The sequence below is a fragment of the Eublepharis macularius genome, chromosome 2, assembly GCF_028583425.1.
Source record: "Eublepharis macularius isolate TG4126 chromosome 2, MPM_Emac_v1.0, whole genome shotgun sequence".
Taxonomy (NCBI): Eukaryota; Metazoa; Chordata; class Lepidosauria; order Squamata; family Eublepharidae; genus Eublepharis; species Eublepharis macularius.
Window position 1 is genome coordinate 197,296,935 of NC_072791.1, and position 17,272 is coordinate 197,314,206.

A 17,272-nucleotide genomic window follows, 5' to 3' on the forward strand; every position below is an offset into this window, starting at 1 on the left:
CCTGGAGCTAGTAATCAGAAGGCAGAAGAAAAGCAAAGGGGAACACCGTAGTGATGTTCCAGTTGAATGTTAATATAATTGGAACTCCACATGGTATACATATCCACTTCTGTAATAAAGTCCACAAGAGCAAAGCCTTGGCTGAAGTGCTTCCTGACTCTCACAGTGTTCTGGATCTTGTTTACATATCAGGAGGCAAACTGGATAACGTCAGTCCTGAGGTTAGGCCCTGAATTACCATTTTGTTATGCTTTGTTGACGTTACCTAATTAATTACTATGGAACATTGAACATGACAGAACTTCCCAAGGGGCAGGTCTAAACCAGAGGTGGAACTTCTCCAGCAGCAATGAACATTTCAGAATGAAGAACCCGCTGGCCGGTTGTGCGGTGAGTAACTCTGAGCGGTGGAGGTGTGCCTCGTAGCAGTTTCTCCCTCTCCTTCGGCTTAGCATAATGGAAGAAATAGCAATAGTCAAAGGGTATCTCAGGCTGTGTTTGCACAAGGGGGCGGGGGGGGGAGTTGAGTGATGCAGTTATCATTTGAAGCTACTGGGGCATACCAGAAGGTCAGGCTCAGAAAGCACAGCTGTCTGTTCCTTTGAATTTTCACAGACCTTTATAACAAGGTATGTGTTGGTGAGCTTCTTTTCCTGCCATGATAGAGAATTCGTTCCATGCTCTCTTTTGTTTGGAGCTCAGTAAAGAAAAAAATAAAAAACACCTTGTGTGTTGCAGCACTGTACTGGGTGATAGACGTTGTTTTTACTCTGTGGCATTGATCCTCAGAAGTACTATGTTGGCAGACACCCCAGTTCCCCGATTGCTTCTGCTAGATGCCTCATCCCAGCACAGTAGATGCTGCACTCGCCTCTCATTATCACCAAACCTGAAAAAAAAAATGGCTGAGGAAGAGCCTGAAATAACACGATTTAAGAGTGACCAATTTTTTTTTCTCTTAACCTGGTCAGCAATTAGTGGCTATTCTGAAGAGGAGGTGGAGGGTGCTGGACCAGGCTACATCATCAGCAAAGCTTTTTGCCAGCAAGACTGGTTGCAATAACTCTCCTTCCTTTCATTTCTGATCATTAGGCTTGAAGGTCGAACTGCACTTGTGACACTCAGTCATGTGACTATTTCTCCACAGACTTTTTGAGATTTTTGTTGTCAATCAGATGTTCACTCAGGGTGGTGTCGATGGTTCGTTTTTCCTCTCAAAAACTGCCACTTCCAAGATATTTTTTATCTGCAAGAGAAAACAAAAATCAGATACTTGTATTTTTTCCCCACTGAGCAAAAAAGCAGCTTAGAAGGGACAGTTTTGAGAATAAAAATGATACACAAACACACACACACACTCTTTCAGTTCCGATTACAGATGCAATTTAATTGGGTAAACAGCAACAGTTGTGTAATCCTAAACAGAGTTGGAAAAGAGTAAGAGTCCAGTAGCACCTATAAGACGAACAAAATTTGGGGTAGGGGATCAGCTTTCGTGAGTCTGAAGAAGTGAGCTCTGACTCACGAAAGCTCCTACCCTACCCCAAATGTTGTTTGTCTTATAGGTGCTACTGGACTCTTGCTCTTTTCCACTGCTACAGACAGACTAACACAGCCAACCATCTTAATCTAAACAGTTAAATCCTTCTAAGATCATTGAAGTTACTGGAATTAGAAGAGCGTAACTGGTTTAGGACTGCACTAAACAAAACATCAGGGAAGATGTTCATGTGAATGGCAATGTTGTTCAGGTGGATCCTAAGAGAACAATGAAGGTTGGGAAAGTGCATTGTGGATCTTTTATTTTTGGGGATGGTGAAGTCGCTTGAATTTTCAGCCCACTGTTTGGTGTCCATTGTATACGTGTGCATGAACTTCTTCCAGTGATGTTGTGTGTTGCTTTGTACTAAGTCATAAACACGACTGATTAACATCAGTTGTAAAAGATTAACGTAGCTGTTGTTTTTCAAACTAGTTGCACCCCAAACCATTACAACATAGCACAAGAACTAGAGAACCAGCCACAAGTCACAAAGTTGTGTCATTACATTTTGGCATGTTTTTAAAGCATCTAGAAAAGTGTAATTATATACATATGCATACATACATATACGTGTGTGTGTTTTAAAAAAAAGGAAGTTGTGCTATTGTGAACCCATGATGGCTACTGCATTTGGTGATGGTGGTTGCTATTTTTTTTTAAACCTGATGACGTAATTTAGAGAATTGTGCTGCAATTTTGTAGGGTTTGCTTTTCACAGTCAAAGCAAACCCCACAAAAGCACGACTGTTTCCTAGGAAAAATAGGATTGGATCCAGACAACTTTTTCAACCGGTCTCACAAAACAGACTCCTCCTCTTCTGACATGTCTTTTATCCATGCAGATCCCATGATCCCAAGTGTAGTCTTTTTTTTGGATGATCAAAGGGGATGTCCTTCTCCCTTTTTCACCAACAGAAAAGCTATTTGGATCTATCCTATGGGTATTGCCAGGGCTTTTTTTCTGGGAAAAGAGGTGGTGGAACTCAGTGGGTTGCCAGCACAGGGGGCAACTCTTAGTGGGAGGTGGTGCCCCTGGTACCACATGTGTGTGTTCAAAGTGCACGCATGCTCCCAGGGCCAATGACGTCACTTTGGGTGAGCTGGAACAAGGGGGGGATTTTTTTAAAGTTTAAATCGCCCTCGGCAAAAATGGTCACATGGCTGGTGGGCCCGCCCCCTTATCTCCAGACAGAAGGGAGTTTAGATTGCCCTCCATGCTGCTGGAGCAGCGTGGAGGGCAATCTAAATTCCCCTCTGTCTGGAGATCAGGGGGCGGGGCCACTGGCCATGTGACCATTTTCAAGAGGTTCCAGAACGCCATTCCACCGCGTTCCATCTGAAAAAAAGCCCTGGGTATTGCCCTGTGCAATTGCAACCCTGCCCTTGATCTTGGGAAAGGAAGGAAGGATTGCTGTCATCATCACAGTGCAGGATACCGCCCTTCAAGTAGCTGCTTATCCACTTTTGCAGAGGCAATCCACAGCAAGATGCAGAGCATCTTGGAGAAGAGGAAGATCAAGCCACATACCGTTTTCTTTATAGTAGCAATTTAGTGAACATTTACAGTGCAATCCTAAACAGAGTTACCCCATCATCATTGATGAGCTTAGTATTGCACTGTTAGTGAATTTCATCAATTTTTATGCTTCCTGAAAGATCAATAAAACAGGGAGCCCTCCTTTCGCCTGTCTCTAATATTCTTTGTGAACAAGTTCTAAAAGCCATTCCACATCATGAAAACAGTAAGACGAAAAATACGATAAAGCCAAGACTTCTCACAAATTAAACACTGGTGTTCTGAGAAACTTAGCCGCAAGCCCATAGGGCTACTATCTTGAGCGCAGAGATAGGCAAAAAGGACTTTCACTGGCTTGGATTCAGCAAAGCGTAAGCAGGATGGGAAAAAATACTTAGCAAATGTCCACTTGTGCAAGCAAGAACACAAGTGCTGCAGCAATGCACATCACTTTAATATAAGTTATAACAAACTTATAACGTGTATATGGATCAATGGAATGTGCAACAGAGAGTTCACGGGGTTTTTTAATTGAATTTTGTTTTTGAAAGTGTATCAGAGGAAAAACCTTGTGTGGTGTCTTGTGCGTGTGAAAAAGATAGCAGTGATACAACTGCTTTCACTTAAATGCAAGCAGGCAGCAAGGAATAACGGTAGTGCTTCCACATGTGCAAGGACTTTTGTGTGTGCAGAAATCTGTGCGATCCAGTCCTATTGCTAGAGGTACTTGTTAACTTATATTTATTTTATCAATATTTATATCTTGCTTTGCTGCACCATGGGGACCCAAAGCACCTTACAATGTCATTCCCCCATCCTGCATGTTATCCTCACAACAACCCTGTGAAGTAGCATAGCCTGAGAGAGTGCTCAGCCCAAGATCACCCAGTGAGTTTTTGTGCCATTGTGGGAATTTAAATCCTAGTCCAACTCAATAACCATTGCACCATGTCGGCTTGTGTGGGTGCTACTTACGAGAATTCTCCACGGGCATATGATACGTAGCATGAGCTTGTGATTTATCCACCATTTCCTTCATTCTCTTCCTGCAAGCAAACTTTGCACGCTGATTAGGTAAGGAAGGAACCTCACATCTGAAAGGGAAGGGCCATATAGTTACCCATTGTTTCTCTGTGTGCTTATGGAAATACTTTCAGATGGGTTTGACGGATGATCTTGCATAATAGTTTCATGAAGCAATGGAACCTGGAATGGGGGAGGGACTACGAGCCATGCTCTACGAGATCTCCTAAGCCAGGAAGGGTGCGTGCTTGTGTTTGTGTAGGTGCTAGAGAAGGTGTGTTCATTTTATAAATGTCTCATCCCTGTGAGTGGATATCATTTTGACTGGGTGGGTATGTTGGCTAAATTCCTGACATTAATTGCAATCCGCCTACCTGAAAAAAATATGTAGGTACCTTGCACATTTTCTTACCTTGAGAAGTTGACCAGCTAAAAGATGTACTACTGGTTTGCACACCCTATTCAATAGCAGTAGCCCTACATGCCAACATTTGAAAAGATTTCTGCTGTGAGGATTTGTTTCTCTCACAGACTCGATTGTGAGTCCAGTTGCTTTTCCCGAAAGCGTATCTTAGACGAAAGCTGACAAGTTGAAATATTGCCAGATCTTCTATGCGCAAACATGTCTCAGTCTGCTTGTTGTGTTTCAGTATGACAGAGTGTACCAAGATCTGAAAGGGTTTTCCAAAAATGGAGATAACTTCTGCAAGCAACTCTTGTCTCTTCTTCATCAGAGGTACGTAGGCCTGCCTAACGCAACCATCTAGCTGCGTCCATGCAGGCTAAATAATTTTCCCAGAATGAGGAGGGGGAGCTTCTGTCCTCTGGAACAAACTTTAAATTAGTTTATAATTTACCTCCTGAGTAGTTTGTTAATGGTTTAGCCTCCTGCTGTTTGGAATATAATTTGTTCACTTGGTAATTACTAGGGCAGATTCTGAAACAAGATACAGGTGAACGTGTAAAAGACTGGTTTATGGGCCAGTTTGGGTCTAATGTTAACACATGGATTTTCTTCCTTTCGCCTGCTAATTTGTAGGTCTGAATGCATATTCACAATCTTTGTAAAGGTCACACCAACTAGGATCCTCTATTTATGTTCCACTCACTGAAGAGGGAGAAGTTTATGTTTGTCAATTCCCATTTTGTTCCCACTTTGGATCCTCCGATGACCCTGGAAGGTACCATTTTATATGGTGCAGAAGACTGCAATGGGCAGAGGGAAACCTCTCTTTATCTAATGCAGGTGGTGCTTGTGGTAATAGGATCCAAACCACACAAACCGTGTTCTGCATTTAATTGCAGGGGGATTTTTTTTGACCTACTGCTCAGAGCTCATACATGGACTTTTAAATGTCCCTATATAGCAATACTCTAGAGATATCTTTCACACAGTTATTTCAGAGCTTCACCTATGAGTAGGGTTGCCAGCTTCAGGTTGGGAAATTCCTCGAGATTTTGTAGGTAGAGCCTGGACAGGGCAGGGTGTGGGGAGGAGGGAACCACAGCAGAGTATAACGCCATCGAATCCACTCCAGATCAGCTATTTTCTCCAGGAGAAACTGATTTCTGTGGCCTGGAGATCAGTTGTAATTCTGGGGAAACTCCAGCAACCACATGGAGGTCAATAACCCTACCTGTGACTGTTGGCTTTGATAATAAAGCAGAGATGCTGAGTTTTACAACAAACACATTGTCAGGGAAGCATATCACTGCTGACAATCACAATAATGCGAGCCTCGGATCTCCTGATTTTGCTGCTGCTAAGTTTCAACAGCCTTGCGGCTGTGCAGTAGCTGTAGATGCCGGCTTCTGTTTCTCTATGGATTTGTGTCACCTGTGCATTAGGGAACATCAGTCTCAGTTGGGTCATGTTGTTGAAGCTCGCAGATCACTCAGTTTGCTCCTCCTGTGCGAAATGCTGGCTGTCCAAACAGATTAGCAGCCATTAACACTGATAAAAGATTTAGATGGGGGGAACTGGTATTTATAAGCCACCAACTGATTGGATCTGTGTGGTTTGTTGAGTCTTTCAACAGTTGGCTGCAGAGCTGCTCACAGGGTACACAGATGGGGAGGGGAAAGGGTACACTTTATTGGAGTCTGGAGGTCCAGAGGGGCCTGGCCCAGGCTGCAGCCCCTATTATATGAGGGGGAAAATGAGAATAAACTGTAAATTTGCATGAGGATATTTATAGAAACTTATTTCCTCGTACCTGTTGTCCAGATACAAATTTTTCCGGAGGCAATCAGAAGCAGCAATCTCAAGCAACGTTCAGAAGCAACGTTCAGAACGTCAAGCGACGTTCAGATAGCCTCCCTGGTCTGTCGTATCAAAAACGACCAGTCCAAGAGTTCCTTTTGCATAGGGAGGGACACGTGGTTGGAAGGGCAAAGCAAAGCACCACAAGACAGTGTCTAATTTACTCACAAACACATGCTTCCATGTCTGGGGGTGGCTATAAATCAGACAGCCAGAAACTTAGGGTAGTAAAAGGAAGGGAACCCCCCAAAAAAGCCAAAGGAAACCAGTCGGTCCTTCAGTTTTTCAAAGCAGAAAAAGTCTTTCATCATACAGGTGACAATACAGTCACTAGAGAAGCAGGTGAACAAAATCAATATGAAAATGATTTCAATGTAGAAACTGAGTCTGTGGCAACTAATTTTCAGTGAAGTGTGCAAAACCCTACAGATGCCCAGTACACTGCCAGTGACTGGAAATTAAAAGACATTGTTAGGAGAATCCCTTTTTAGCAGAGTTGTCAAGTGTCCGGTTTTTACACAGACAGTCCAGTATTTGGGAGACTGGCCAGGGAAAATGTTTCCCCAAAACCAGACACCTTGTAGGGACCCTTGCCCTCTCCCCTCTCCACTCCAGTGGCTGTGGTGCTGCTGCCGAGGAATGGTGCCCAGAAGTGGGGATCATCATAGAGTTCCCAGGTGCCCGCCAGTGATGAGCAAATTCCTAGTGATTTTACTTCTTGCTCGCTGATCTGCTAGCGATTAGCAGGATATGGCAAGCCTCCCAGAGGTCGCCCGCCACCAGCAGGCACCCCAGGAACATGCACAGTATATGCACTCCTGGGGGGGGGGCGTGACAACATCACTTCCAGGAGTGACATTGTCATGCCAGCCACGTGAACACCTCCACACTTCAGACCGAATCATCCCCATGCAGAGCATGGAAGTGCTCACACATTTGGCACGATGATGTCACCCCTGGAAATGACATCATCATGCATGCACCAAGAGTGTGTGCATGATGCAAGACATGCTGCCAGCATGAGGAAAGTGCCAGATTCCGCCCCCCTCCCCCCGCCACTGGGAGGGTAGAGGGACCCTAGATCAGCATGGTAGTGTCACTTCCTGCAGTGATGTCATCATGCCGGCTAAAGAGTGTGCGCCCTCTATGCACACGGGCATAGTAACAATTAAAAAGTAAGTCCTCCCCCACTTCTCTCCAGGGTCTGGTATTAGTCCAGACCCCACCTGGCAGCCCTACTTTTTAGTGACCAAAAGCTTACAAAATGGTTAACAACATGTAGGACTCTCAGACTGGGTGTTTTTATTAAACAAACCTTGCAAAGGCAGGTATTCCTCAGAAATTTAGAATATGATTTCATAACTATTTTTTTAATGATTCATGAGATTGTATGTATGGGATGAGGGACTGTGTTGATTTTCTGTTAGCCATCAAATATATGGCACAGGTTTGAGATGCTCATGAACTACTGAACTGCCCACTGAAAAAACGTGTTCTCTGCTTGCAAACAAAACATGAGCAGAACTAGTGGATGCTCAATTATCTCAGATATAAACAGTGCAGTTACTCCAGTTTAAGTCCATTGATTTCAATGGGCTTAGACTGGAATAACTTTTCTTAGGATTTAACTGAAAGTCCTGAACATTTGGGGGCAAGGATATCGAAGGATTGTCTACTTCCATATCAATCTGCCTGCACTTCAAGATTACTGCTCTCTGCCACTTTTTAAATTTAGGCAAGTGGCAAAGAGAATAATCTGTAACATGACTTCAGAGTGTGAATCAAAAAATCTACACAATGGGGGATAGATGAGAGGGGGATTTTTCTACAGAACTGAGGAACTCCTACCATTACTGGAAAAATCTAAAAGGGGAGGGTGAGGGTTTTTTTAAAAAATCCTAAACTATAAACATGTTTGCACTTGCACAAAGGGGAAAAAGGAGATCTCGGAAAGTACCATAGGATCTTGTCTGCCATGTTGAGTGTTGCTTGGCAACCACAATAATGCTGGAGTGAAGGAGCAGAAGATGGCTGGGGATGGATGGATGGAGTCAGTGGCAGGGTAGAGGAGAAAGGTGGCAGTAGAACCAGTGAGGGTAGGGCGGGATTTATCCTCCTTATGAGTTCCTCACCGATCCTTCAGTTGTATGAGTATGTGCTTGTGCACAGGTATGCAAGAAAGGGTATCGTTTAAAACAAACCAACTAAGAGCTGCAACATTGTCCATGTATACTTGCCTAACTCACATCTTTAGTGATAGTTCCACTGATTGCCTCTAGCATTGAAGGTGCTATGCTCAGATGAGAAAATATTGAGGTTGTTTTCTAAACATTATAACAGTTGGTCATACAAACCAGCCATTTCTGTAATTATGGCCTATTCCATTAGGCTGAAATGGGAATTTTTTACACTGATGCAGGGCTTTTGGCGGGGGGGGGGAGAGGTGGTGGAACTCAGTGGGTTGCCAGCACGGGGGGCAACTCCTGGTGGGAGGTGGTTCCCCTGGTACCACGTGTGCATGCTCTAAGTGTGAGCACGCTTCCGGGACCACGTAATGACATCACTATGGGTCAGCTGGAACAAGGGGGGAGTTTTTTAAAGTTTAAATCATCCTCAGCGAAAATGGACATGTGACCATTTTCAAGAGGTGCCGGAATGCCGTTCCACCACGCTCCAGCTGAAAAAAAGCCCCAAGTATCATTTGTATATGGACACAAGGAGACACTGTGAAAGTTCATGACTGAAGAATGACTCTGGAATCCTCAGCTTTTTCAGGACGTTGTGGGCAGCTGCTGGAGGAGAGAAGCCTTTCCTTTCTCCTTTCATGCTGCTGGATCCTTCTAAGTATTAACTGGGGAGGAACGGTATTATTCCAATCCCAAGCCTGCAGGAATCTGCCACTTCTAGAGTAATGGAGAGTGAGAGCAGATTGATCCCCGTAGAGTGTAAATTTCAAGAATCAAAATTCTAAGTGCATACTAAGAATAATGCTTTAACATCTCCATTATTTCCCAACTCTAATTTCTCTGAAGTTACTTTCAGCAACCAATAGAAGCCATACTTAATGGTGCTTTATAACAAACTAAAGGATTTATTGCAAGGTATTTTAGACTAATTGTGGAGATCCCCTACATTTGGAGGAAAATAGGGGAGGAGGTTCCAGATCAACCACCTTTACCATCTCCTAGTTCACCTAGTGAGGACAATACATGCCAGCTTCCTTCATACCCCTGTGAAACTCAAACTAGGTCTGAGACTGGGCTGAGTTGTGTGTATGTTAGTTTCCCAGCAGAGGGAGTTGTTACTAAGTGGAACAACTCTGGGTAAGTAGTCTCTTCTGCTGGGTCGTGTCCCAATCTGGCAGATCTAGGGTTGCCAACCTCCAGGTGGTGGCTGGCAATCTGGAATTACAGCTGATCTCCAGATGACAGAGATAAGTTCCCCTGGAGAAAATGGCTCATTTGAACGGTGGACTCAATGGCATTATAGCTGCTGAGGTCCCTCCCCTCCTGGACCTTACCTTCCTCTAGCTCCACCCTCAAAATCTCCAGGAATTTCACAAGATGGAGCTGGCAACCCTAGCTGCAGATCAGTTTTGCTGAAATTCCTGTTGATTCTATAAAGTAAAAAACAAGTTCTAGTAAATTTACTGGAGATGCATTTCACTGAAGGGGAAAAAAAAGCTTTTAGTAGTGACTTGTTATTTCATCCTGAAAAACTAATTCGTTATGCTGTCAGAGACTCTGAGTCGACAGCAAGTATTTTATTAGCTGTGTGCATTCCAGACAGAAATTGCCGTTCCAGAGAATATCTGAGCTGCATCCTAAATCACCGGCCTTCTCTTTGTATGAAAGATCTTTTTTTGAAAGTGGTGCTTTTAGAAACGTGATGAAATGTTTCACTACCTCTATAGCAAAACAAAGGTAATAACTGCTACGCAAGCCCTCCATTTTCTTCTTTTTATCTAGTCTGAGAGATACCATATTTCTTTTATGATACTCAGGAAGTAAACAGTACATTTTTCATGCGATGGACTACATTTAGTCGAGTCAGCAGGCCGTATGTTCAACTTGATCAGGAAGTAGTTTCTTGGTACCTTTTCTGTATATGTGAATAGGCCATCTCATAGTTGCCTTGGCACATGTTTATCAAGTGTAGGGAGACGCAACGTTAGCCCAGAAGCATAGTTTTAAAAGACAGAGCTGATGGAAATCATTCCCAGAGGGTTTGTTAATTTCATTTTCGCAGCCGGGAAAGATCTGTCAATTGCACCTTTCCAGTCTAAAACTGTGGGATTGCAACCAGAGGGCAATGAGGAATAGAAATGGGCTGGAGCTGCCTTCCAGAGCCAGGCTTGGACCTGGAGAGGTTATAACGGGCTGAAGTTTCCCTTCTGGCATTTCACAGCCTCTTCACACAGCTCCCATGCGTAGCAAAGCCTTTGCCCTGCTACTGGCTCTGTCTTTTTAAACTATCCTTCCCAGGTAACATTGCATCTCCCAACACATATCCTTCATGTGTCAAATGTCTCGTGTAGAGAGACTTTCAGACTGGACGCTACAAAGCACAGACAATATTTGTATCACCTGAAAGACAACACTTTTTCAAGGAAGTTAGTTCATGCATTCAGCCGCTAATCATCAGCAACGAATGAATGATCGAGGGATGAGAACAGTGTACATGCATGTGTGAAACTGTACTATAGTGGTTGATGTTATTAGTGGGTTGGATCCCCACTCCTACAAACAGAGGAGTCCATGGCAGCAAAACATTCTTGGCTCCTCCTTCTCACAGCAGCTTCTTGCTGCCCTCCGTAAAGCCACACTGAAGTTCCCCATTGCTCATCTCCAATTCCAGGTAATTTATGAACAAAATTAATAAGTCAAGTTAGCCTTTATTGGCATATAGCAGCAATTCAAGTTATCCACTTACAAAAAAGAAAGAACAAAGTTAAAAGTATGCTGTATTACAAATACAAAAATACATTTAGAGCTTAACTCCATGATATCCTTTGACACAACTTCAAGGCAGAATGGAGAAACTCAGCCACCTTCTCGGTTACATCATGAAAGGAATCGTTCAACAGTCTATAGACTTTGAGAGAGTCAGAACAATCCATCATACTAGTTAAGACAGCTTTTAAGTATGTTTGACGTATACCAGCGTACAAATGACAGTGCAAAAGGACATGAGTAACTGACTCGACACATTTTTGTTCACATAAACAGCATCTAGCTGAACAGTCTATCCTGTTAAATCTGCCATGTAGAATGGCTGAAGGCATAGCATTGCACCTGGCCAAAGAAAAAGCTCTACGAAGTTGGGGCACCTGCAGGGAGGATAAATATGGAGCCATCCTCCCTACAGTGAGGGGGATTTCAAAGCTCAGGGGAGAGCAGGTTTTAGTAGCCAGGCTATATAACTTCTGGCGCTCGATATCTAGCAACCTACTCTTAATTTGATGAAATGTCGCATTTGATGTTAACATAGACAGTGAGTCCACAGATATACCCATGCCTTCCATTTTTTCCATGATATACGCTGACCAGTTTGACACATTGGACTCTGAAAGCATTTGATACATAAAGCTCCCAGGGTCAGAATTATAATGTAACCGTAGCCAGTATTTAAATGTCATAAGACATGCCCTCGTTTCCACTAAAATTAAGCCCGTTTCTAAGCAAATAACTGCATATGGAACACACTTCGGTAGGCCCAGGATTTTTTGCAGAAGTTTAGATTAGACACGTTCAATGACCCGGTCAAAGGCCCTAATCCAAATCGGAATGCCATACAATAGTTGTGGAATCACTTTGGACTTAAAAATTTTGGAAGCAGCTGGTACAAATTGATTACCTCTGGAGAAAAAGCGTGCTATAGCTGAAGTACTAATGTCAGCTGTAACAAAATTAATAGAACTCTTCCCAATACAGAACCTGGTAGAACCCCATTGCTTGCTTCCCTCCATTGCAAGAGCTGTCCCTTCTGCTTCTATTATCTGTGTCCTGGCATTTATCCAGGTTTCTAACCCACAAGCACAGTCCTCTTATCGGCACTATGTTTCCTCAGAAGCCTTTGGTTCGGGACTCGGCCCAAAGCTCTTTGGCAGTCCAAATATAGAATGTCTACCATGTGTAGGGTAGACCCTTTCAAATAACCTCAAAAGGTGTGTTTGGGGGTTGCAGCAAGAAAGGGGAAATCTGCCCCCCACCCCAAAACCCAAACACACACTTGTGCAGAACAGAAGTTTACACAGGAGTGTGTGGGAGGGTTGAATTGTTCCATTTTCCCTTTTTGATGCCGCTTCCTGCACTGCATGCCGTATAGAGCCAGATGATACGGTAGTTCAAATCCCCGCACTCCCATTAAGCTTGCTGGGTATCCGTGGGCCAGTCATTCTTTCTCAGCCTTATCCATCACGCATGGTTGTTGTGAATTGGAGGAAGGGAGAACCATGTGCACCTTTGCTCCTTGGAGAAAGTGAAGGATACAAATGTGTTTAACTGGTAGAAATATTGTTTGTAAAAATCTCTGAATCTTCAACAGTGGCTTTAAGAGACGTAGTTTTAGGTGGGTAGTCATGTTGGTCTGTAGTAGAAGAGCAAGATTTGGGTCCAGTAGTATCTTAAAGACCAACTAGATTTCCAGGGTATGAGCTTTCGAGAGTCTCTTACCATTTTGACTCTTGAAATCTCATACGCTGGAAATCTGGTTGGTCTTTAAGGTGCTACTGGACCCAAATCTTGCTCTTTATGGGAGGTGTAAAGGATTGTTGGAGAAGGGGACGATAGAAAAGATCCGCTTCTGTCAACTCCCTTCATATGTGGGAGTGGTGGATTCAGCTCCATGCAAGCAAGAGAGCCGTTTGTGCCCATGCACTTCTCACATTAGCATACCTCAGTGGTAGACGGTATACAGTTGTTTGTAATGTATGATCATTTCTAATTGGCAGGTCTAGTCGCCTATCTTCTTGTATCTGTAGCCTGTCCCAACCTTCATTTGAAACGCATTCTCTTCTGCTCCAGGTACTGAGGAATTGCATTCTAGTAAAAAAAAAAGCCAGTGGGAATGGCTGAGATAGACAAACCAATTTTCTCATGTAAATTACATGAACACTGAGGACAACCAGTGCATAACTGATTCATGGTGGTGCATTAGCAGAACGCTTAGGAGAGGTGATGTCTGTTTCAATCTTGCATTGCTGAGTGACATGATGAATTATGGACCAGCGGGGAGGGGGGTATGACAAATAATTGCTGTCAAGTTATGGGTTACTGCTTACAGCCATATGCATTGAAAGAAGTTTCTGAAAATTGGTCTTTAAGATCTACTTTCTTTTTGAAAGAAATGCAGTCAGTAACAACAAAATCAGTCTTTGCAAAGTGTGAAACCTGATTAAAACCCTCCAGAACCAAAGTAATTCATGAGGTAGTCAAGCTAACTAACTTCACAAAGAACAGGCATAAATATTTACTGTTTTGTGTTTGGTGTTCTGTTGTTAAGAATCTACAAGCTTCTGAGTGGCTAATTGGAATGATCTCCTTTCTAAAAATATTTTATATTTTTCTAATTATAAACTCAGCTTCCCTTCCTGACGGCTGTGAAGGTACCAAATATAATGCCAATTTTTAAAAAGAGATTCAGAGGAGACCGAGGGCATTACAGACCAGTTAATGTCTGGTTTGGGTATAGGGTGGAACCTGTTATTTAAAATACAGTGATTTAACCACAGAGGAACAAGCCCTTCTGAGGGAGAATCAGCAGGGCTTCTTTAAAGGGAAATCCTGTCTCTCAAACTTTCTGGAGTTCTTCGTAACACAATATGGACTTTGGACCAAGTCCCTCACTAAAGGCTCCTGAGAGGATAAGAGGTCCAGTCCCCATTTGATTAAATGCTGTGAAGCAGACACTAGGAGTAAATGGGCAGTTCCTACAGTGCAGTGAGGTGATCAATATGATTCTGCAGAGATTGATATTGGGACCAGTACTACTGGTAAATGGTCTGGAATTGCAGGTGAGCAGCGAGACAGCCTTATTTGCAGATGACACGAAATTATTTAGCATGAAAAGAACCAAAGCAGATTTTGAAAAACTCCAAAGGATGTCTCCAAATGGGTTGAGCGGGAGACAACATGGCAAATGAGGTTCACTGCAAGTGTCATGAGATTTACATTGGGAGAAAAAAACCTCTAGCTTTGATGCAGTCAGAATAGGTGGTGACTGACAAGGAAAGAGGTTTTGTGATCATGAGGGATAGCTTGATGAAGACATTAGTTCGGTTTCTGACAGTGGTGAACATTGATGTATTTAATTACAGAGCCCCTGGGGATGGGCGGTATATAAATTGAATAAATAAATAAATAAATAAATAAATAAAATTACTGACGTTATTTATAATGATTTATTAAGAATATACAAAACAGCCTGTATCGTATTGATGCAGCTGCATTTGGAATAAAGTGGACAGTTCTGGTTGTCATATTGGTTGTCATACCTTGAAAAGGTAGGGGCATCCAAAATGATCCAGGAGCTAGAATGAGACATTTGGAGCTTTTTAGTGTAGGAAAAAGAGGACTAAGGGGGAATATGACGGCTTATAAAAGTATGGATTGGATGGAGTGGATAGATGGAAGAATCTTCTCCCACTCCCATTATACTAGAACTCACAGGCATCCAGTAAAATTGATGGGCGGTAGAGTCAAGGCAGGCAAACAAAAAGAAGTACTTTTTCACTCAAAGAGTACTTATCTGGCAGAATTCACTGCCACCAGATGTAGCGATGATTACATGCATAGATGGCTTTAAAAGATTATTAGACAAATTTATGGAGGATACTCGTATTTGACCAGTCTCTGTATCAGGCATCTGATGAAGAGAACTTGATTCTCGAAAGCTTATGCTACAATAAAATTGGTTAGTCTTAAAGGTGCTACTGGACTCTTTTTGATTTTACTACCACAGACTAACACGGCTAACTCCTCTGCATCATTAATGGCTGTTAGCCATCGTGACTAAATGAAACCTCCATGTTCATAGGAGTAGCCCCCTGAATATCAGTGCTGGGGAACAAAAAAAGATGGAGGGTTTGGCCTCCTCCATTTAGACTTTCTGAGTCCATCTGGTTGGCCACTGCTAGCATGGTTAGTTACTTCCAGTGCAATCCTAAATGAAGTCAAACTCTTAGAAGGATATAACTCTGCTTTGGATTGCGCTCTTCAATTACTCTTAAATGTTACACGTCCTTTTTTGTTGTTGTTATGTGCTTAGGAAAGAATGTGTTTGGCTTTGGTGACAGCTACACATCTAAGCGTTCTCTAGAAGATAGCCCTTTTCATGTTTAGAAAAGAGTTTCCTTTTTTACTTTGGTTTAGTTTCTAAAATGCAAAGTCTAAGAGAGATAAGTGAATGCATAATGATTTCTGGCGACTTTGTTGACAGAGCTAACTTGGAGATTACTTATGCTGAAGGACTGGGGAAGCTGGCAAAGAAGCTCACCAAAGTGTTGGACAAGATGAAGGTCAAGTAAGTGATGAGCAAGATTGTGTACCAAGAACAAGTAGAGGAACACGACTTCTTCAAAATAGCTTTTTAGCGGGTTTTTCTTTTCTGATAACATACCACCTAATAGGGCTGTCATGTCCATAGAGGATATAGACAGAGAACATTTCCAAAAAATTTGAAGCCATGAAAGAAAAAATTGTTTCTCTCACCCCACACAAACCAATTCCCTCTTTTTTTCCTGAGAGAGAAAAAACTTGGGGGGGGAGGTTTTCCTAGGGGAAATGAGGACGTTTGAGGAGAAATTGAAGTATATGGAATGTTTATTTTCTTATCAAGTCTGAGCTTATTTTTTGGTTTTAATGACATAAAATTCATTATTTAAAGCATATAAAACGGTACTATTTGGTGTATTTGTGAAATTTAGATGGTCTTACATTAAAATGTCCATACAACACAGTCTGAGGGGGTAAAGCTTTGAGTTTAAAAAGCATTTCACAAATTCTACAAGAGAAACTATTTTACTGGAGTTCTTTTCAATGCTTTCCTGCATTTTCAATTTTTCCATTTGAAAACGGTGGTGAGGGGGGTGATCATGGGGAAAAAAAGATGTTCCCAGTTTTTCCAGACATTCATGTCTCCACAGAGGAGACCACAGAAAGTTTGGAGTCCACAGACCACTAACTTCCACTGTAGGAGAAACTGTGAAAGGCAAGTAGTCCTGTTTATTACGTGGAAGGGAGAGAAATTCATTACTGATTCAATAGGATCTCTTTTTATTACAGTAACAATTTCTACAAATACTATGCAGCAATATTTGCTGGCTTGATCAAGCACTTCATATTGTCAGAATCAGGAATGGTAGCCTTGGTTGATGGTTGATGTTGTAGTAACTAGATCACAGAACCATGAGCAAATGTTGGCGACATTTTCCATTTGATTCTTGGAGTACACTGTAGCTCTTCCTAGTCAGTGTTGCCAGCTCAGGTTGGGAAATTCCTGGAGATTTGGGGAGAGGAGCCTGGGGAAGGTGAAGTTTGGGGAAGGGAAGGAACCTCGGCAGGGTATAATGCCATAAAGTCCACCCTCCCAAGAAACCATTTTCTCCAGGGGAATTGATTTCCATATAGGGTTGCCAGCTTCAGGTGCGGAAATTCCTGGAGATTTTGCAGGTGGAGGCTGGGGAGGGGAGGGTTTGGGGAACGGAGGAACCCCAGCAGTGTATAATGCCACAGAGTCCATCTCCCCAAACAACCATTTTCTCCCGGGAAACTGAGCTTGGAAATCAGTTGTAATTCCAGGAGATCTCCATCCACCACCTGCAAGTTGACAAGCTTCTCACCATACTCTGGAGATGAATTGTAATTCCTGGGGATTTCCAGGCCCCATCTAGAGGTCGACAGCCCTAATTGTGTTAGGAGACAATGTG

The 17,272-nt window shown here is 42.8% G+C and overlaps 1 protein-coding gene across 3 annotated transcripts in view; it reads left to right on the forward strand.

The window, feature by feature from the left end:
- Positions 1 to 274: 274 nt before the first annotated feature.
- NOSTRIN (nitric oxide synthase trafficking) overlaps positions 275 to 17,272 on the forward strand; it is a 40,771-nt gene continuing 23,773 nt past the window's right edge. For 2 of the 3 annotated variants that reach the window (XM_054971248.1, XM_054971249.1), the window contains exons 1-3: positions 300 to 390; positions 4,733 to 4,818; positions 15,784 to 15,867. In XM_054971248.1, the coding sequence (XP_054827223.1) occupies positions 364 to 390; positions 4,733 to 4,818; positions 15,784 to 15,867 (197 nt within the window). In that variant the 5' untranslated portion in view covers positions 300 to 363. Of the gene's footprint in view, positions 391 to 4,732; positions 4,819 to 15,783; positions 15,868 to 17,272 lie in introns of all 3 variants that reach the window. The other variant, XM_054971250.1, reaches the window with a different exon arrangement.